The sequence below is a fragment of the Apus apus genome, chromosome 4 (assembly GCF_020740795.1).
Source record: "Apus apus isolate bApuApu2 chromosome 4, bApuApu2.pri.cur, whole genome shotgun sequence".
NCBI classification, from domain to species: domain Eukaryota; kingdom Metazoa; phylum Chordata; class Aves; order Apodiformes; family Apodidae; genus Apus; species Apus apus.
In genome coordinates, this window is record NC_067285.1 from 91617437 (window position 1) to 91639125 (window position 21689).

At 38.5% G+C, this 21689-nt stretch overlaps 1 protein-coding gene across 12 annotated transcripts in view; it reads right to left on the reverse strand.

Annotated features, from left to right (window-relative positions):
* KLHL5 (kelch like family member 5) overlaps nucleotides 1–19112 on the reverse strand; it is a 57891-nt gene extending 38779 nt beyond the window's left edge. For 5 of the 12 annotated variants that reach the window (XM_051618127.1, XM_051618126.1, XM_051618128.1 and 2 more), the window contains exons 1-2: nucleotides 18967–19112; nucleotides 15932–16025 (exon numbers count right to left, since the gene is read on the reverse strand). Coding sequence is in view for 3 of the 12 variants with exons in the window: in XM_051618124.1 (XP_051474084.1) it covers nucleotides 3237–3763 (527 nt within the window). In the remaining 9 variants the exon portion in view is untranslated. Of the gene's footprint in view, nucleotides 1–3236; nucleotides 3908–6798; nucleotides 6866–15931; nucleotides 16026–18966 lie in introns of those variants that run through there. The other 7 variants (XM_051618130.1, XM_051618132.1, XM_051618124.1 and 4 more) reach the window with 5 other exon arrangements.
* Between the last annotated feature and the right edge of the window lie 2577 nt (nucleotides 19113–21689).

Sequence of the window (21689 nt, forward strand, 5' to 3'; positions counted from 1 at the left end):
AGGGCAGACTTCGATTGGAAGTTACAAAGTACTAACTCCAAGCCTGTTCATACAGAGCAATATCGCAGACTAGCTCCCACCCAGTACATTCAGACCTCATCTTAAAATCCATTACAGACATCTTACTAAGCTGTTCAAGGTTAGGACACCACTGATGAATTCTTAAATGTTGCTTGTATTTTATGTTAAAATATAAATATACATTTTCTATTATATTTGAATACGTCTCCATAACTAACTCTACAGTAAAGTAATTCCAATATTTTAATGCATGTCTGGGTGAATTGAACCAGATGCGATTCTCTAGGTATTTTTGGCTGGGTATCCACTGTACCGTCAAGGTCTGTGGACTGCTGCTAAGGCACTTACAAAAAGTTAAGAAAAACAAATCTATTGCTAATGGGCTTAAATCTGTCTTACAAGAGTCTGCACAGCTACTGGAAAATTTTAAAAAGTGTACAAGTCCAAAACAATGACCATTGCCTCAGGAATGTAGAAGAGTTAACAAACAGTAGCAAGAGAGGAAATCCAGGAGACAAAAACAAGCAAAAAAATTCAAAACTCACTGGCCCAGTAAACAATAATTCAAGCTAATGCTGTTTACGAACACCATGTAGGAGTATGATGTGAACAGCATTACAGCTGGATTAGCTCTGATCCCTGAATCTGAATTATCTGTTTGCATCTCAGAGGCAGGCTTTGTCAAAGATCTGCTACCGAACTTGGAATTTGCTTATCCTTATGGTAGGAAGGTCTGTACTAATAACAAATTCCTTCTTCAGTAGCTCTCCTCTAAATGAATCACATAATGATTTAAAGCTTTCATTATGACAAAGACCTGGTCTAAATGCTTTTCTACCTGTTCTATATGACATGGCAAAAAGGAAGGACGATGGATATACACAAAGCAGGAAAGGGGCTTCTGTCACTGTATGCTTTTATGGCTTGTAACTGGGCAATAAGTTATGGAGTTCCCTTACTTCTTTGCTCCTCTATAGCTTCTACAAAAGGTTGTAGAAAATGATTGTTTTAATATACACAATTTGTTTCTAACAGAGGTAACAGAGTTTTCATATGGAAAAAAGCCCTTTGAAAACTACACAATGGTGTTGTTGGTGGTGTTGGGTTTTTTTCCCCTCTCAAGTCAATAGACAAGAAGCTGTATTTTAGACTACTAAAAAAGACCATTTAAATAAGTTCTTAGTATCAGAAAAATTCCAGCTGTTGAGCAGACTATGTAAGTCTGGCTAACAGCTTATACATTCTTAACAAAGGGAGTGAACAAAACATTATTTCAGTCTCCTCATGAGACTAGAGATACAGATAACAATACAAAGCAAGTTCTTGTATTACTATTAGTTATATATTAAAATGTACCCAAAACGGAACTAAATTTTTTTCTAAAATATTTACTTTAAACTACGAAGATAAAACACTAGCAAAAATTACTGGACAATAAAGGAATTACAAATAACTCTAGATACTATAGATGATTAAGCACATAATTAAGAAGATATTTCAAATCTACTAGATTCAAATCCTATGTGCATTTTCTGTAGTATACTACTCTGCCTGCAAAAAACCCAAACAAATCCAATAAGAAAAAACACAACCCCAATGCTATACAGACTTCTCATATCCCCTAAATAAGTATCTGCAGTTCTCCAGTTCTACAAAGTAAAAAATTAGGTTTGTCATATGTAAATTCTTCTCCTAAAATTAAGAAAAAACTGTAGTAATTTCAATCTACACATTTATCTCTTAAAACAACATGTTTTTTCTACACTAAGTACCTCGCTATGGTGAGAATACCCTATTTGGCGTAATGTTGTACAGAAAAATTTCACATTACAAGTAGATGTTGCTGAAATAGAAAGTGATGTTACACCTATATAATATATATTATCCAACGGCACAGCTATTTAAAAATTCATACCTGAATTATCACTTAAGATAGGACCTCTTCAGAGATAATTATTTATAGCTGTATAGCTGTTGTAAGCACAAGACTGCTACTATGAAGAGTCAGAATGCAGGATTTCCTTTCCCTGTAATTCTAGTACTTTTGCCATTCAATGATAAAAGCAAAGACACTGTGTTGACTCCTAAGCATTTTTACCCTTCTTCCTTTCCTTGAATCTTTAAAGGTTACAAAAACCATAAATAGTTAGGTGTTTATATTATGGACTATTTTGCCCTTGCAGTAAATGAATTCCTCTCCTAGGGAATGCAAAACACAAACTACTAAACTAGATTGATCTGTTCTTAACAGGCTTTATTAAGTAGTGTAAGCTTTCAAACAGTCACACACTGAAATGCTGCACCATGGCAAAGTTACCTTAAAAACAAGAAGGCAAACATCATAAAATTGACTTGAAATGGCAAGCTAACTATTATGCACTATGCACACTATAATCCACAAAAAAGATTTTCAGTGAAGAATGGCCAACTTATGCAATAAAAGGATATAATTAAATTGATGTTTAACAAGAAATATTATTAACTTGCCTAATTTACAACTGGTAAATACCTTTAATCTAAGAACAAATTTTGCAGTTTCATCTTCAGTAACAAAATATGAAAGAAGAACACCAAAACATCTTTATACACACAGTAACTTTTTTTCTTTTTAAGCTAGATACACAGCTTAAGATACCTGGACAGACAACTGCAGTCACCTTAGAGCACAAATTGCTTGGCTTTCAATAGATTTTTTTTTTCCTTCCAGTTGCATATTCACAAGAAAAAAAAAATATCTTTGTTTTACAGTCTAAGTATTTTGTACCGTTTCATTTCTCTCATTATAGAAACATGTAGAAATGTCAGGTAACAGTTACAAGAAGCTTACATTTTCATAGTTTTCTCCTAACTGGCAAGGGATTAATTCTCAGCATAACTAAACAATCAGTGTTGCTTCAAAATAATTTAGAAAGCATCCTGTAACATCACCAGGTAACAGACAGTACCTAGTTCAAAGCAGCACGTGCTTGGTATACTGTTTAAAACAAGTACATCCACGTTTGGCTTTATTTATCCACACTGACTAAAGCTGCCTTTCAAAAGGTCCTAAATAAACACTCAGAACCCTGATTATAAATCATTTCCTGTTTCTGATGCACAGCAGCTGCTAGGTTTCTAAAGCATTTTAAGCTAGAATAAAGGCTAGTCTATATATGCATGCTACATGTAAATGTGAAATACGACACATTTCTCACAATAGGAAAGTAATAATTAACCTGCACGAACTGCTGTCCGATTCATTTTCTTCTTCACTTGCTCTATCATCTGTTTGTTGTCTGTCAAGCCAACGTGCACCTCCACAGTCTTCTGCTGCAAATTCAAATGTAGGGATTTCTGAGGTGGATGCCATTGGCCAAGGATGAAAATCCTGCAAATCCTGTTGGCTGGACCTTCTGTAACCAACTGATGTTAAAGGTAGGTTACCTGAATTTAAAAACTTTGTGCCAGCAGATGTTACATTTTGTCCTCTATTCCAGAAGTCTCCCTGGTGGTTTTCAACTGCAGAATTAGGGGCTGGTGCCTGATGACCAAACCACCTCCATCGGATTTTTAAAATCTGCTTCACATCAAACTCTTTACGAGAGCCAGACATTCTTAGTGAAAGCCAGTGATCGTCTAGGCAACGGCGTAAGAAGCAGCACACATAAAAGAAGATTTGTGCACCCAACCAAGACAAGTGAAACACACGCTCTGCCCGTCTATGGCAAGCAAATTTTCTACGGGAGGGTGGAAAGCATGGCATTCATATAAAAAAGGCTTCTTTAACGATAGGTCATTTGAATATAAACAAAAGGCAACAGAGGTGAAAAATCCTGAGATAAAAAGGAGAAACAATCACCTTAATCGGGAAAAACCCTGATCAGTTTACCCTAAAAGCTCCAAGGCTGTTTCTGTTGCTTTTCTCTGACCATTAGCTCTCAAAAACACCAAACAGTATTCATTAAAGCCCTTTCAAGAGCTGAAAACCACCCCCTTTTCTTAAACCACAAATGACAACGTAATTCCTGTACCGCATCTTAGAATCTCTGCTTCTTATTAACTCTTGCTACTACAGAGGGGAAAAAAAACACAGCAAAAAGCAAATTAAAATCTTCCTGCACTGCTGAATAAGAAATTTACAGAAAAGACTTAAAATCAATCCAAAGATAACTGATTATTCTGGGAAGAAACTGAACTGTAAATAATTCTTTTTCCCATTACAGGCCATGCACCAACTTAAAAGAAGAACAGCTTGAAAGGCTCAAGGGACTAGTCCTGAGTTATAAAGCCTTTCATCTTTATATGCTTTGATTCAAATCTAGGTCTGCAGTAACTGAAAATTTCTATTTGAAATGAGCTAATGATTTCCACTCACTTACACAATACTAAAAGTTAAAGCAAGCAGAAGTTAACTGGTCAATATCCATGACACCAGAAATACCCCCTGCAAAACAGACAACAAAAGATGACAAAAGATTCTAATCATAAATCATCAGCTGCTCCAGAGCAGGTTAAAAGTACCATGACTGAAGTGTGAAAAAGAAAGATGCACACTTTTGAGACAGAATTCCCTCTAGATAGGTAATTTATGTAATGTATTAAAATATCCAACAAAAGTTTTCATTTGAATGAGAAAGAGAAAGCCAAAAGGATAAAATACACAATGACAAATTTACATTTCCTATGAAAAACAAACTACTGGCTCTATGACATATAGAGCTAGTTAGGTATAAAATGCTGAGACTAATTCCAATCACACGCAACTAGTAATAACAATTTTAGAACAACACAGAGGCCCTGGATTTTATCACTCCTTGATAAACAGATCTACATTTTCAGTCCTTACAGTTCAGTTATTCAGTTCTGCTCTCCAGGATAAATATGCAACAAATGTATAAGAAGTGCTTATTTTCTATCTACAGTTTTCATGAAAAGTGAAAGTCACTATCTCTCAGATAAACAGTATGAGCTACAATGTGTGTGATTTTGTAATTAGGATACTTACAGTGTTCTTTAAAAAGGTTATATGCAGAGTCCGCCTGAAAATGTAAAGTGCCCTGTTTTACCTCCCAAAAAACAAATGCTCCATTTCATACTCAATGCCAGGGGTAAATAATGCTATTTTCCTGAGAACCACAATGCCGGAAGGGCTAGTTTTAACCTAAAAAGCTTACCCATCACTGCTCAGAACACCAGCAAATCTCATTTCTATAGAAATAGCATTCCAGTTGTTCTCTACAAAGAGATGCTGCATTTCAGAATGTGTACCTTGCCAGCATCCTGGCCTATCAGAAGCTATATACCAAAGCCTTTGTAGCATGTCCAGGAAGCAGCTGAAGATACCTGGGAGGTGAGATGGTTAAGCAGATAAATATCCAACTGTTACCATCTTTGCTGGGGATTTCATTTAAACACAGACAAACAGGGAAATATTTAAGAAGGATAATGACTGAATATATCAGCATAAAAGTTTAACCAAAATGATATGACATGTAGAGCCTACTCACCCTGTACACATTCAGCTAATTGTTTAAAGCTTAACTGCAGTATTCATAATTTGTCTAACTGCAAGTTGGGTGAAACTACAGTACAGCTTCAGAAGTAGTAACAAAATGGCATCTTTTTATTTATCCTCTCCTTATATTTCATTTTAGTGTCGGGTGTTCATCAAGGGTGGAGAAGCAGGACAGGCAACTGCCATATTTTTTAACATTCATCACAGCAGTAGTGCTTTAATTATCCATCTAACAATGAAATGTAAGCTTTAAATACCTTTATTTCTGTTGGTATGGTAAATACATTATACATACAGACTGACCTGGATCCTCTTTCTTGTGTAACAGACTCATATAAAATTCAAACTGTCCTAGTACAAGCCTACTAAGACAAAGGCAGATTTGCCGATTCTAAGTGTTTTTTCAGAACTTTCTCTTGACTTACTGGGAAATACAGCCTAATTACTGCTTTTCTTCTGCTGTGAAGCTAAGGGCTCAAACAGAGATTAGAAAACAAAATGTGTTGTAGTTTTATGAGACCAAAACAAAAAACTGTTTTCTTTCTTTCATTTTTCTAGATTATACAAACTCTTACTTCTTTATACACTCTTCCAAATTATAGTTCTATGACAGACTGCACAAATATCTAAAATATTTTTTCTGTTTCATATAAATTAGATACAAGTTTGTATTACAAATGACAGGATGAGACAAGTGTCACTTAATTCCTCAGTTCAAATTGAAAACATTGCTCGGAAATAACTGAAGGCCTCTTTTTTTGTTTCAGACAGTTTTTATCACTATGAATGTGATAGCTTTTATCAGGTGGCCTGCTGGGACTTAACAGATTTTTGAGGAGATCTCAAACGATGAACTGTTAGGACTTCCACTTACTATGACCAAACCTCATTTTTGATGTCTTGACTGGCAATTGGTGCTCACAAATCCAATTGCTCACCCCTAGTATATGGCCTCCCATCATACAACTTTCTAATGCACTAACACATTTCTGAGAAACCTGCTAACAAGATAAGCTGAATGGTACCATCTTTATCAAACACATAACATACAGACTTTGCAAGTATTCTGAAGTATTTTTTTCATTTACTAAGGCAAAAGTTTTCATTTAATTAATTAATAATAAATATATTAAGTGCTTATATAATTTTTCCTGACGTTTGACACTTCTGCACTTGAATAACCATTTTCTATTTTGTGGTGAATCTTAACATTTTAAGTAAAGGTACACTTTCCTCTTTCGGAACATAATTCTCTTCACATTAAGGAGGTTGTGTAAGCTTACCATGACGACAATTTTGAGAACTCCAATTTTGACAGATCAGATTGATAATCCTATCGTGGAGCATCTGAGCATTTTAAGTACATAACTTCTTTCATAGGAGTAGTTCCACAAAGTAATAAATTACTGCAGTTAGCAGTGGGAGACAGTTTCCCAAGTTCTGCCTTGTGAATAAAAGAAAAACATTTAAATGCATACCATCTTTTTAATCTGCAACTGTGCAAACAGATAACATCAAGAACATAGAATGACAGCTTTGTAAATCACTCTTTTCAAGATCTTCTGAACAGTTTATCTTCACAGAAATATAAATATTTTTTGCTAGTCAAAAACTTCACTACATTGACATTATTTTATATTGAATATATGTTTACTCCCACAAGTGTTAAAGGAAGATTGCAATCTAGCATAACTAATTAAAATTTTAGACAACATTTTCAATCTTAATATGCTTCTCCTGTATATATACTCTAAATATTATTCAGTACATCACTTGGAAATATGGAAAACTTATTATTTAAATAATCAGGTCTAAGCTCTTTTATTCATTATGACTTTTTGCTTTTCACTAAGAAGTCAAGTGTAATTTTCATCTCAACACCACTTTTCATGGTAATATTTTTCATATCGCTGCTATGTTTTGGCTTCAAAAAACTATCACCACTCAACTTCAGGGCAACTCAGATTCAGCATCTTCAGGGTATTTCATCAGTCAAATGGATTTAAAATTATCCATTTAAAAAATTAATATTAGGTCATAAAGGCTCAGCTAGTTGTTTGAAGATATTAACGATCCTTTTAAGTGCCAGTTAAGAATGAAAATACCAAAATAATGAAAGTATTTGTTTTGAATGCAAGAGTTGTTTCTCTCTTGAAAAACTACTGCTTGGCAAAAGCATTAAATATGAAAAGATTTATTTTAGACATAACTAGACTCATTAAGATGTGATAAAGTAACATATTGCAACTTTTAGAGATTCCAGATCTCTATTCTAAAGCATAAGAAAGGTTCATTGACTGTAAGATGTTCATCAATTAATCAAAAGCATACTTACTGCAAAAAAAGGCATTCAAAATTTAACACTTTTTAAAAAGGGATTTTTAAACTTTAAAATATGAATATGAGGGATTGAAGTAACTGTTCAAAGAAAATGGCTATAGACAACCCCCAAACTGCAACTCTGCTTATACCTATGCCTATGTTAAAATACATGTTAAATGTTTACTTTCTTTTTTCTTCCCTAGACTTATGTTCTAGCCCCCAAATTACAGCAGTAGCTCAACAAAGACTTCAGGAAGATAGCTATGCCCATGTACTGATTCTATGAAACAAGAAACACTTCCTATCCCTAAGTTCTTCATAAGTATGAATACTTCTGGGTCATGTTATGTGAAAAGTCCTTTGCAGCAGCAACAGCATGGTTCATCCAGAAGAAAAAGAGGAAAACACCCTACAGTTACTGACTGTACGTACTTAAATTCATTGTTCTGACTGGCAGAAATGAGCTGCAACCAAACTATTTGCACCACATCGCAACTTTCTGCCACTTTACATGACATATCTCCCTTGAGAGGTGCAAGCCATATGTTTAGAAACACTCACTTTAAAGCACTCAGCTTAACAGTCGCAGGAGACCTGTACAGAGCTGCATATTTTGTTCAGATAAAGGAGGGGGAAAGGAGAAAGATTTCCATATGTAACAGAAGACTTCACTATCAGATCTTAGATTTTTTTTTTCTAACTCAAACATCATACTGGTTCACAAAGAGCAAGAGTTGTGACATTTACACTTCCTAAACACTAAAACATTAACACTGATTTTTGTTTATCCAAGCAATACCCAAGAACTGTACCACCTACAAGTAAAACTGTAACGCAAGGCTATTCACAGAATTATAGAATCATAGAATGGTTTGAGTTGGAAGGGATCTTAGAGATCATCTATTTCCAATCCCCCTGCATGGGCGGGGACACCTCCCACTAGACCAGGTTATTCAGGACCCCATCCAACCTGGTCTTGAACACTTCGAGGGACAGGGCTTCCACAACTTCCCTGGGCAATCTCTTCCAGTGTCTCACTACCCTCATACTAAAGAATTTCCTCCTAATGTCTAACGTAAATATTCCCTCTTCCAGTTTTGATCCATTACCCCTTGTCCTCTGCCTCCAAGCCCTTGTAAAAAGTCCCTTCCCAGCTTTCCTGTAGCCCCTTCTGATACTGAAAGGCCACTATAAGGTCGCCCCAGAGCCTTCTCTTCTCTAGGCTGTACAGCCCCAACCCTCTCAGCCTGTCCTCACAGGAGACGTGCTCCAGCCCTCGGATCATCCTCATGGCCCTTCTCAGGACTTTCTCCATGAGCTCCATGTCCTTCTCATGTTGGGGGCTCCAACTTATTTCTAAGTACACAGTGCAGTGAGTCCTCTGAAGCTTATTCACCCTCAAAAAGTTTACAGTCCATCAGGTCAGCTGCGTTTTTTCAGTTAGAACTCATTTAAACACAAAATGGACAACACAGTGAAAGGCTAAATCACAAAACCAGTTTGCTGTACCAACAGGTTCAAGTAGCCACACAAATGTTAAGACAAGCAAAAGGTTCCCAGTTCATACACTCATATACAGGAATACTGCTATCACCAATTCTAATGAAGACAAGGGAAAGTTATCAATCTAGAGACAGTAATACTCCAGCACAGATAAGCTCCTCTAGAAATGTCACTGTTAAGGAAGAGTGGTACCAAAACTACTATTGCTCAGATACTTAAAGAAGTCCTGTGAAAAGGAAAGCCATTTTTTAGAACCAGTTTAGAAAGGTATTGTCTAATAAAGCTGCAAAAGGCCACACACCAGATTGCGGGATCATGGCAAATCCAAACAAAACAACATGGACACAGTTTCCTTTTATGAAGGTTACCTTTATAGGAAAATTTGCAGGCAAACTGAAGAAGGCATTTTTACATTTTCCCAAGAAAGCAGCAGCTTCAATTCACCACAAAGCACTCAGTTTTCAAAAAAAAAAAAAACAACACAGAAAATCAGTATAGAACAACACTAGCAACACTGTCAACAGCAGAGTTGATGTTTGTGTAGTAAAAAATTACAGGTACTCACAGTTCTACATGGGGCCCCATACAGAAAACCACCAGATTACGACACAGTGAAGAAGCAGATTTGAAAGTGATTAAGTAATACAAGATAGTGCTCCACAACAGACTACACAAACTTCCAAGAGAAATACATAGAGGTTTGTAGGCGAAAAGTTTACACTCTGTTGAAATGTCAAGCAATGCAATGCCACAGCTACTGAAGCAAAGTATTTCAAGATAGAGACTTGACTATTCTAAGTGAATGATTTAACACCAAAAGGCACCTCAAGAGACTCATTATTTACCTGTCAGTGAGGACCTCTGTTTAATTAAATGTCCTCCCTGTCCCTGCAATGAGCCTTTCAGCTGCATAAGGGATAATATATGAAGATATAATATGTTATTACAGATTTATGAAACTGATTGTCTGACCTCATCTGGAACTCTTTGTGTGCAATTGATCATTGAAACTCAAAAATAGTGTTGCAGAAAACAAGGTTCACAGAAAACCAACAAATATGACCAAAGTATAAAACCAACAATCACCATGCTTGAAGGCAGAATGCTTATAAAAATTGTATCAATGTTTTTAAGTATTAAAGTATTGTTTGAGAATTGTATTGATGTCTCATCAATATGAAAAACAGAACTTTTATTTAGTTTTAAGAATTAACATTACAGGACATGCACTTATGACATTTTAGCAACTGAACTGTGCATAACATCATAGATGTCACACCAAACTTCTCATGAAAATCCTTGCAATACAAAGAATTCTATGCCTGTATGCCCACCTGGAGTTGAATCTCACAGAGGATGTCAAAAGCAACGCAAATTACTTCTATAGGTACACAGGTGACAAAAGGAAGACTAAGGAAAATGTGGGTGACACACAGGGCCCAGGTGTCACAGGACATGGAAAAGGCTGCAGTTTCAAACTGAAAGAGGGTAGATTTAGATTAGACATTAGGAAGAAATTCTTTACTCTAAGGGTGTTGAGACACTGGACCAGGTTGCCCAGAGCAGTTGTGGATGCCCACGCCCTGGAAGTGCTTAAGGCCAGGTTCGACTCAGCTTTGAGCGACCTGGTCTAGTGGAAGGTGTCCCTGCCCATGGCAGGGATCTTTAGGGCCCCTTCCAGCCCAAACCACTCTATGACTTGGGTAAACTCAAGACTAGACAGATAAAAAAGAAAACATTTTGATCTACTGCCAGTTTGTGGTTATGATCCTCACAATTACAGAAGATGATTGGCAACTGCCAAACATGGTAACTAGATGTACAGGAGGTGAGGAATTAAATGCATCAGTTCCATGCAACTGAATCAAAAAGTTGCTCCATAACAGGTTATTCTCATCCCCCAGCTAAATGAAATATTTCTTTTATCTTTTATACATATAAACAAAAATAATAAGTGCTTTACTTTTTAAAGCCATATTTTAAAAGCATTTTCTTAGAGCATTATCAAAATAATACTGTACATGCACATACTCTCCTCCCTTTAGTATGCTATTAAGATGTTCTATGCCAACTCTAAATATACATTATTTACTTTAACACAACAGCACAGTACAGAATAGCATTTCTCCAACTCAGCTTGTCAGTGACGATTGCTCCTTATACACTTCATTAAACACAGATGAAGCAGTAACTATGCAAGAAATGCCACACAAAGAAATTATTTCAATTTTTTTCAAAATACACTTATAATAGTAAAGATTTTTAAAAGAGCATTTAAGTGTTCATATTCCAATTACGGACTTGGAAGATGAATCATCAACAATCAGTACTAAAAATTCTATTTATAATTAGACTGACTAGTAGCTGACAGATATACATTATTATAAAGTATTATCTTCTAGCACCAAATCCCCACTCTTTCATCTTATTTCTCCTTAGCAAGTGACATTTACAGCAGCAACTGTACATCTGAAATCAGGTACTGAAATGAGAGATCAATACCAGAGAGGCATATTTATAATCAAATAGTCCCAGAGATGTTTAGATTGGCTCATAAATACATTTGTTTATAAATAGAAAAGAAAATGCCTTGTATTGTTTTCTTTAATTGCAAGCATTGTACCCTGACGATAGGTTTTTCATGTTACAATAAGCTTTGCAAAGTTGTAAAAGCAACAAGATTAAATTCGAGATGTTAATTAAAGGCTTCAATTGATTTTACCAGTGATTTGGCTCAAGGAAGTATTATTAGGAAAAAAATCCATGCAGAACAAATCAGAGTACATTTAATTACACCCTTCACTCGAAAACAAAACTAGCCCTCTGCCTTGAGTTAATGTTGCTTTAAACAGTACATATCTGAGGCACATCAGAAAAAATACCCTTTAATTCTGTATTTGGATAGTATTAAATCTCAAATTAAACTATGTATCAAGTCACCATGTATTCCTAAACATAACAAGAAAACGGGCTTCTTAGGTTCTCCCTTCTGTCTCTGCAGTTTCATGCAAAAGTTATCTCAGGTTCCCCACCATTATTTATTTTACAAGTTCTTCTAACAATAACTCCAGTTCTCCTGCATACTTCATTTCACATAGTCTCCCTCACCCACATTCATGCATATCCCTCTCTACTAAGTACTAGGACAAGCAAGACAAGCAAATCCTTTGTTGTGTTCAGAACCAGAAGCAGACAGGCTCATCAGCTGGCAGGTCAAATAACATTACTTATTTGGCCTTCCCTGCCTACCCATATTTTCAAAACTTTTCAGGAATTTAAACACAATAAGGGCTTCACTCTGTCAGAGCTTGACTGAAATAGGCAACTAGACAGAAATGTTACTAGGGTGGAACTGATAAACCCAAAGACAAAAGCCAACTTGCCTGGGGAACTTAGAGACTCACAAGCTGCAGATGTGCTGCATCTGAGTATGCACAACTGCCTTAGCTTCAGTGGCTTCATATCACTAAGGCCAGGATTTAGAAACAAAGTAGAACAGAAATCATTGCAGTATCTGACTGATTGTTCAAACACAACCATCAGCTTCCACCCTTCCACAATGGTGTAAAACTGAAATGACGTTGAAAAAGAAGGCAACAATGGTAAAAATCTAGACAACCTATTAAACCTTTAAATCATTAAATTACTCACAGATTTAACTGTTCAGTTACCCTAAAAGGCACACAAATCCCCATCCTAGCTGCTATGTTTCTTGCTGGATAGCTTGCCAAGCCTTATAAAGTTATTATAGCATTTTTCTAATGTTTAAATTATAGTTTGAATGCACAAGCTTGTGATTACATTTACATCCACAATACCATTTATCTTACTGCATGTAAAAAACAAGTTTTAAACTTTGATTTTATCTTTGGCAAGGACCAAGTGATCATTTAATATACAAAAATATTTATTTTTATAATATAAGAATATATTTTAAAATATCATCCAGACAAATCTCCCAGATACGGATATAATGAATCATCACTGTAGAACACTGTACTTATCTGGAAGGCAACTGTCAGACTATTTGTTTAAAAGTCAACATAAAATGGCTACTCTGGTAACAAGTAAGAATTTGACTGCAAACAATCCAATCACTGAAGCCTCTGACAAAAACCTCATCTTCCTGTGAGCCTCTCCCATCTCCCCACCACATACACACTGCTTGTAAACATTAAATCACTTCGGTAATTCAGCCATGTTACTATTTGTATTCCTTACAGTTCAGGTTAGTAAACCTCTTTGGGCTTGATTCTTGTCTTACTGTTCACTATGAATATGTATGTACCATTCTACATAGCCAGGTACTGTTAATATGTCATCTGTTCTATAGGTATACTTGAGCCTGATTTTCACAAGTTCTCTTGGCTCTGAAATGGAGACTACATTAAGTGTAAGAATGGTGTGCACTTTTAAAAATAATGATACTATTTGCACTCACATCAACTGAAATCTGTACTAGACAGACCATCATCACCATCTTGCCTATCTAGCCCATATAAAAATGTTATCCGTATTTCCTCTTGCACCTTCATAATATACTGGAAAAAGGAGGGGAGCTGGGAGAGATGGAAGACACATCAGAATAAAACACCAGAATTCAAAAAATAACCTAAAAGAGGCTTGAGATAATGTAGATATCTTCTTTTTTTTATTCTAAATAGCTGTGATTGCACAATAGCTTAGTATACTTTGAAATAAATTTTTGAGAGCAGGATGGTATGCAGACACGACCACAGGTTTTTCTTCTCCCTTTCTCTTCCTTCATTGCTCTTTCCCTTTTACAAACAACGTACACAGAAAATGGATGCAAAAGTGCAAAGCATCTCTTCCTACAGGTTTAAGTTCTAATCAGAACTAAGATTGGAGAGATTTCTTTTTTAACCAAAACCAGAATAATCACAAAACAAAGAGCGATGAAAGAAATAATCACAGTTTTGGTGGCAAAGTACCCAGTGTTCCCTAATAAAAAATTTTCATTTCATGTTATCCTTTCCAATGCTACTGGAGTAATGCTTTGCCAAGGAGAGAATTGCTTTATTGTTGGAGACAGAAAGCCTCCCTACCTGAGCAAAAAGTCCTCAATTGCAATCCACAGGAAATAATTAAGGGAAGTCTATCAGAAACGGGTTTGAGAACATGAAGCTGTCCATAGCACTCTTGTTATGTTACTTAGGCTTTAACTCTTTTTGGGTAAGACACATTCTGCTCCTTCTCTCCCTCACATAGAATCCATTAAGTGTAGGCATGAGAACCATCTTATATTTTCAATATATTTTTCAAAGGCTTAAAAGGCTGTAATTATGCAAAACATTTGGGCAAGCTGTGGCTTTTTGAAACTGTAAGGGGTGACAATTTTCAAAATTAAAAAGGTATTTATCCCTTAAGTAGGAAAGCACTTATATTCTGTATCTAAAAAGATGTCTAGAACAAACTACACACTCTTTTAAGAACCCCCACCATTGAATGTGTAATATATGGCCACAGGAGTTTTCACAAAATAAAAGTAGAATGTTGATTTAAGTGGCAATTTCTTCAATTGGAAAGCATTACAAATTGTAAACAAGTTTGTAAATCCTTATTAAGTTTTAAATAAAGTTAAATAATTTTCAATAGAGTCAATACAATGCATATTGACTATTTAGACAAAAGTATCAACTAAGGCACTGGGACAAGTCTAACCAGATACATTTTAGAAGAGATTAAGCCAATGTCCTATCTTAAATTTCATTGTTTTACAAAAAAATCTTGTACAATTTTATAAACAGCCGTCCATTAATTCTGAAAATCAGATCAATGCGGCAGCAAGAACCCAAGTTATCAATAAACATTTCTTCTTTAATGTATATCTTGTTGTTTTATATAAAGATGTCACAATTTTTAACAACATTTTCTCTTAGAATTCCCAGAATAGGTAATTAATTGGCAAAGTATTTCACTGAACAGATTGAAATCAATACCTCTCTCAACTTTAGAGAACATTGTCCTCTGGAAAAATGCCAGCATAGTCCCTAACTCATAATTATTAATCAGCAGCCATGCTTGATAATTCTACCTTTTCAGAAGTGTTCAAGGCCAGGTTGGATGGGGTTTTGAGCAACTTGGTCTAGTGAGAGGCATCCCTGCCAATGCAGGAGGGATGGAACTAGATGATCTTTAAGGTCCCTTCCAACCAAAACCATTTTGTGATTATATAAGCATCTCCCTAAAGCAGTATTTTCTCTTACAGATTCAGTATCAACTTTTCTTGGTTTTCCTATCAAAAGATTCAAATTTAGAGATGTCTTATGCATTTTGAAAAGATTAAAAAGTGAACTCTGCACTAACACTGATAGTCTTCTATAAAGCACACTTTGATGAATAGCAAAAGTGATTAAATCATATAAAATGTTCCAAACACTAGGATGTGAAGTCCACAAAAGTAAAGTCAATTCCTGCTTGTGTACACTTCCCAGAAGGAAGCCCTCACAAGATGTATAGCTCAAAAAAGATGAAATTTCAGGTGTAAGGAAAACCCAGTACCTTTGTGGGCCAAAATCACATTCCTTGTAGCATACCTTACTGTTAGAATTGAGTAAATACAACAATTACCTATAACACTGGAATGATCTCTAAGTGTTCAAGGAATCATATTGTTCCATTTGTCTTCCTCTTTCCAAAAATTTGAGGCAGCAGAAAAAAAAATCTAGAGGCAGAAAATAACAGTACAAGTAAGAACTAGCCATTTGAAGAAAAAAAAAAAACACAAGCAAATCCCAGACTTGAAAGCATATTGCCTACTCCATTCAGATAGAACTTCCTTCCATTTGTCCCATGATTCCTAAACTTTCTGAGAGGAAGGCGATAAAAGCATGTCACTGCACAAAAGTCACCTTAGTTCCTTCCACAACTCCAAATCGCATACACATTAACAAAGGCTCCAAAGAAAGAGAGGAAATTAATCGGAAATTTTAATACATTAACTCTCAAGGAACACTGGATTAAGAGACAGTTGTTTTTTTTGTTTGTTTGGTGGTTGGTGGTGTTGTTGTTGTTGGTTTTGTGGGGTTTTTTTGTTGTTGTTTGTCTGTTGTTTGGGGTTTTTTTGTGTTTTGTTTGTTTCTTTGTTTTAAATAGCCTCAGTGCATTTTCACCCCTATCATTGGCTAGCTGTAATCCCATGAAGTGAAGAGCAGTGAAGTTCTCTGCTACATGAAGCACTTAAAATGAACACTGTTGCCAAAAAAGTAACATTGACCATATTAGTGAATAAAGCCAAGTACCACCACTAAACGTGCTTCAATGAAGCAGCTCTATAAAAATTAACTTACTCTTACAGTGCTTCTCAATCCTTTCCTATTTACAGACCACCAAAAATTTTCCAGTTAAAGACAGACTGACCTCTCCTCAAAAAACCTAAGCCTCTGAAAATGTCTACTTTGGCTCAGCACCAAGAAAATCGACTACATGCACTTTAAAGTGAAAGAAAATGTAGCCCCTCAGGACACCTGCATGCATAATGTGACACCTAACATTTGACCTCTCATGGTCTGATCTTTTTTTACTAGCTGCAAGGACCTTCTAGCTGTCTGAATAATAGTATCACCTCATTCTTGCACCTAAAGCATGTAACCTCATCTCTCCCATATGATGATTTTTTTTTTGTAAAGCCCTACAGCCAATTAATACACCTATTTATGGTCAGCAGTAGCTTTGTTGGCGATTTTGAATGAAATATTTTGTTCTTATAAAAAAAAAAGGCAAACAGTTAGGTTGTTATAATAAAAGGCAATTTAATTGATAGGGGAGGAGGTAAACTTTCCCATTGTAAGAGTTTTGTAAGGAAAATGTAAAAGCACGTTGTAGTTTCTTAGGAGCTGTAGAAACTCTCATTATTGGGTCATGTTCTGATTACCTAATCTGCTTTACCACATAATGAAACAGTTACATCAGCAAAAACACAAGACATCAACACAACCAAAGAACAATCTTTTTAAAAGCACCGGTGGGTCAAAAGTCTGGAGAGCTGGACAAGTTCATCAATACGAGTTGTGACTGTTTGCAACAGTCTGCAATTCTGTTTGATGGTAATGGTCTAAAGGATGATCTTTTCATCTCCACTCAAATTCTCTTGATTTTAAATTTGCAGTCATTGCATTTCTGAGAAGCACAATGTGTTAAAATCAACTGCCATGGAGTAAACATGCTGGCTTTGGTAGCAGACCTGCCCAGAGGACATACTTGAAGGACGGCTCAGTAAAGCTGATGCACAGCAGAGGAAACACTATCTGACTCAGATCAGGGTTGTTATTATTATTTTGGTTCTATCCTGCTTTATGCTCCTCATCATTGTTCAGCAAGTGGAAAACAGGAAAAACATCAGATGGGAACACAATCTTCTATATCAGGAACACGTCTATTAAGTGCAAGAACAAGGCTCTTTTTTTTTCTTTTTTTCTTTTTTTTTCATTCACCCACATGTGTCTCCAGAAATTCTCATGCAAAAATACCTTAACGATCAGAGATATTTCTAGCAAAATTAATTAACTGCTCATGAAAACACACCTTGTGATCTGTTTTTGAAAAGGTTCCATCCCCACAACACAGAGTACAAAAGCTCTAGATACAAAAGCTACACCAATATAACCATGAGTTCATATTTTTATTCCTTTCACGCTAGAACTAGAATTGAGTGATAATTACTTGAAAATAAGACTGTATTTGGAGTTTAGCTTATATAATTTCATAATTAACTTTTAAGTAAAAGAAACCAACAAAGCCAAACTTTTTCCTGCTCAGATGTTCTTGGCTAAAAAAGGCCCTCACTGCTCGGACACCCTGTGACAATGAGCCATGGGTGGCGTGACTTCAGCTGGGCTGCTAAGCTACATCAGGGTTCACACAGCCAAACGAGTGCGAGTTCAAAGCCCAAAGCCACAGAAAGGCTTTAAGGAAAAACATGAACCAACAATACACATAAACAGCAGTGGTTTGATGTTCTACATGTGTACTTTGGGTTTTTTCCCCTGTGACAACACCACTCCCCATTTGGGTGATGTTGGCAGTCACTGCTCTACTGTTCGACCAGCCTCATATAAAAAATGAGTTTTTCACTCTTTCATACTACGACCGTGAGGGTTAAGAGACAAACGGGCTAAGTACCTGAAAGCATAGTGTTTTAAGTGCACTTTCACCGAGTCTTTGCTCTGAACTGATGCATCTGACCTGAGCTGGGCACGGGGGCTGCCCGTCCCGGGGGGCACAGCCCCGCCTCTCACTGCGCCCCGCCGCCCTGCCCGCACCACAGCCCCCTGGCCCCGCCGCCCTGCCCGCACAACAGCCCCTGGCCCCGCCCGCACAACAGCCCCCTGGCCCCGCACCAGGCCCTCGCCCCGCCGCCCGGCTGCCAGCCTCAGCCTCTGCCTCTTCCCGCCCCGGGGGCCCCGGGCCCACCCGGCGAGGACCGTTTCCCTTTCCCCTCCCCCGCCCCCCGGGGCGCTCGCCACAGCCGGCAGGCAGGCAGGCGGAGGGGAGGACGGGAGCCCGCCCCTCGCTAGCCCTCGCCCTCCTCCTCCTCCCTTTCTCCTCCCCCTCCCGGCAGCCCCAGACCCCCTCCCGCGCTGCCGAGCCCCGGCCGCCCTCCTCACCTCTCACGGCCCGGGAAGGGGCGCGGCCGGGGCAGGCGGGAAGGGCCGCAGTCTCCCGGGAGGCCCCGCTCCCCGCGGGACCCGGCCCGGCGCTAACGGGCCGCCACGCGCCCCGCTCGCGGCCCCGCCCCTGCGCTCCCGGGCGGCTCCGGCCCCAGGGCCCGCGGCGCGCGCGGGGGGAGGGGCGGGGGCAGCGGGCCCCGCGGCGGGGCGGGGCTTGGCTGGAGGCCCCGCCCACCGACCCGCGGCCCCGCCCCCTGCCCCGGGCCGGCCGCAGGCGCGCGGCGCCGCCAGGCGGCTCCGGGTCCGAGCCCCGTCCCGAGGGGCCTCCGCGGCCTCCCGGGCTGCCCGGGCCAGCGCCCAGCGCCCGCAGGCTGAGGAGCGCCTTCCCAGCGTCTGACCGGCATCTCCCCTCTCCCAGTCTGGACCCATTACCGCTTGCCATCTGCCTTGTAGAAAGTCCCTTCCCAGCTTTCCTGCAGGCCCCCTCAGGTGCCGGATCTTGATCAGCCCCATGAAACGCCTCGTCCTGCCCCTGGGTACCTTGCCTGTCTCCTAAACTCCACAAAGCCAGGCATTTCTGCACCTTCCCGTTCCCTCGCCCAAGGGAAACAAGCCCGCGGGGACACGGAGGGCGGCCCCGCGCCGGGGCCCCGGCACCGCCGGGTCCGGGCCTGGCGGGCAGCGCCCCGCCGGGCACCTCCGCCGCCCACGGGGGGAGAGGTTTCCAAGCTGACAGGCTGTGTGACAGGCAGATGTGCCTCCGACGGGTAACACTGACTCCAGGGCTTGTGAGATCACCGCTGCGGCGTGGCAGGACGAGCCTGATGCAGGCGTGAGGCAGGCGGGGCGTTCCCTGCCCTGTGCCCGGCGAGGCGGCCCGCCTGGCCCCGCGCTGGGTCTGGCTGCCCGTTCTCATCTGGCTGACTTAGCCAGCTTTAACTAAATTTGACCAAAGGACAGGGTTTTCAAAGGTACTGATTGTTGCAGCTGTGTAAAAATGATTAGCTAGGTGGAGGGAAGCGTGCCCTCAAGAAGGAAAACTTCTGTTTTTCACTTACCTTGGCGGGTCAGGCCACACACCCAAAATGATTCAGCGAGTTCACACGGGCACAGCTGCTACGGGCAATAGTGTCTAAAGCTCAGGGTCCCCCCACAATGTGTTGACAGATCATACATGGGCTTCCTGAACTCAGAAACTCAACTAGAATGAGCTATCAGTATAGCCCTAAAATAGGTATTGCCCATCTGGTTACCGCAGGGTTCTTGGGAACCTTCTTCTGTAGAATCTGAAACTCAACATATTCCACAGGCTACTATTATTTCAAGCTGAACTTGGGTGGGAACTTGTAGGGCGATTTCTATTCTGACCTTGGGCACTACCAAGAACACTGAAAGTCTGAATGTTTCAGGAAAGGATAGATACACATGTTACTTGACAAAGTCCTGTTATTTTCCAGTTCCTTCTCTGTTCCTTCTGGGCAGAAAGGGTGGGAGAACAAACACCATGCAACTTAGAAAACAGGAAAATATAAATAACTGATAAGGAAGATATTCAACGGGCAACATGGTCGCTCACAGCTAGTTTTCTAATGGATGAAAAATATAAATTGTGCAGTGGGTTTATTTTATTTTTTAAATTAAAACCTATGATTTTTTGTACCCTTATTACTTCTGTTGTACCATACTGCCAAAAAAAAAAAAAAAAAAAAAAAAAAAAAGTTAATTTTGCTTTGGTTTCATTGCTTTCACTGGATAAGTACTACATTTAAAATATCATATTAACAAATTTATCACTACAGTTCCATTAGGAGTCTTTCTATAGAATGAATACTGTATTGGCTTCCACCTGTCTTACTCATCTTCTGAGAGAACTAGATTACAAGAAGGACATTTCAGGTTTGTAGGACATCTCTTATTCTAACTTTAACAGTATTGATTCTTTTCAGTAGTACTCAATATTTAATGGGTTGTGGGAAAACTACTGTATGAGAAGAGAGCTTTTGGAATGAATTAAATCCTTCTTACTGTATATACTCTATACTTGAGTCAATTTGTTTTTACATATGCATTATTCAGAGGTCTTTTATTTGGAACTTTTCAGAAATTTTCTTCACAGTCTCATCTGTAAGAAGAATTTATGGAATCACATGGTGGATGTCAGAATGAAAGACTGATTTTTATCTGGAAAGTTTAGCTGAAAAGTGGTGACTACAATGTATAGGAGAATAGTAATAACTCTATCCAATCTTCTTGTGGTGTAAAGGATAGCAGCATACACACTGAAGACATTCTACAGATGGGAACACATTTGTTGTCTTTTAAGAGTACAGCAGCAATGATAGTATGGATATCTCACACTCAGTTCATTGTACTTAGTACATCACTAACTCTCTAAACAGAAACTTAAGTTCTAATGTTCAAAATAATAGTCTATTAACGATTCTGTATTACATACAAGTTTCTTCCCCGGGCTCCAATGCATATGTATATAAATAAAACAATAAAATCTCCATATCTGACTCACGTGGTTCTGACTAATTTCTATAACGGAGGTCTGACTAATTTTTAAACAATCCTCTTGGCCAAATGAGAACAACATTCCTTCACAAGAATCACTTTACTGCTCAGAAGGTATATGAAAGCAGCCATTAGGGGGTGATGTTCCTAAAACAAAACTACCCCAAACGAATGCAACAGTTTCTATGCATGATTTTTCTCTT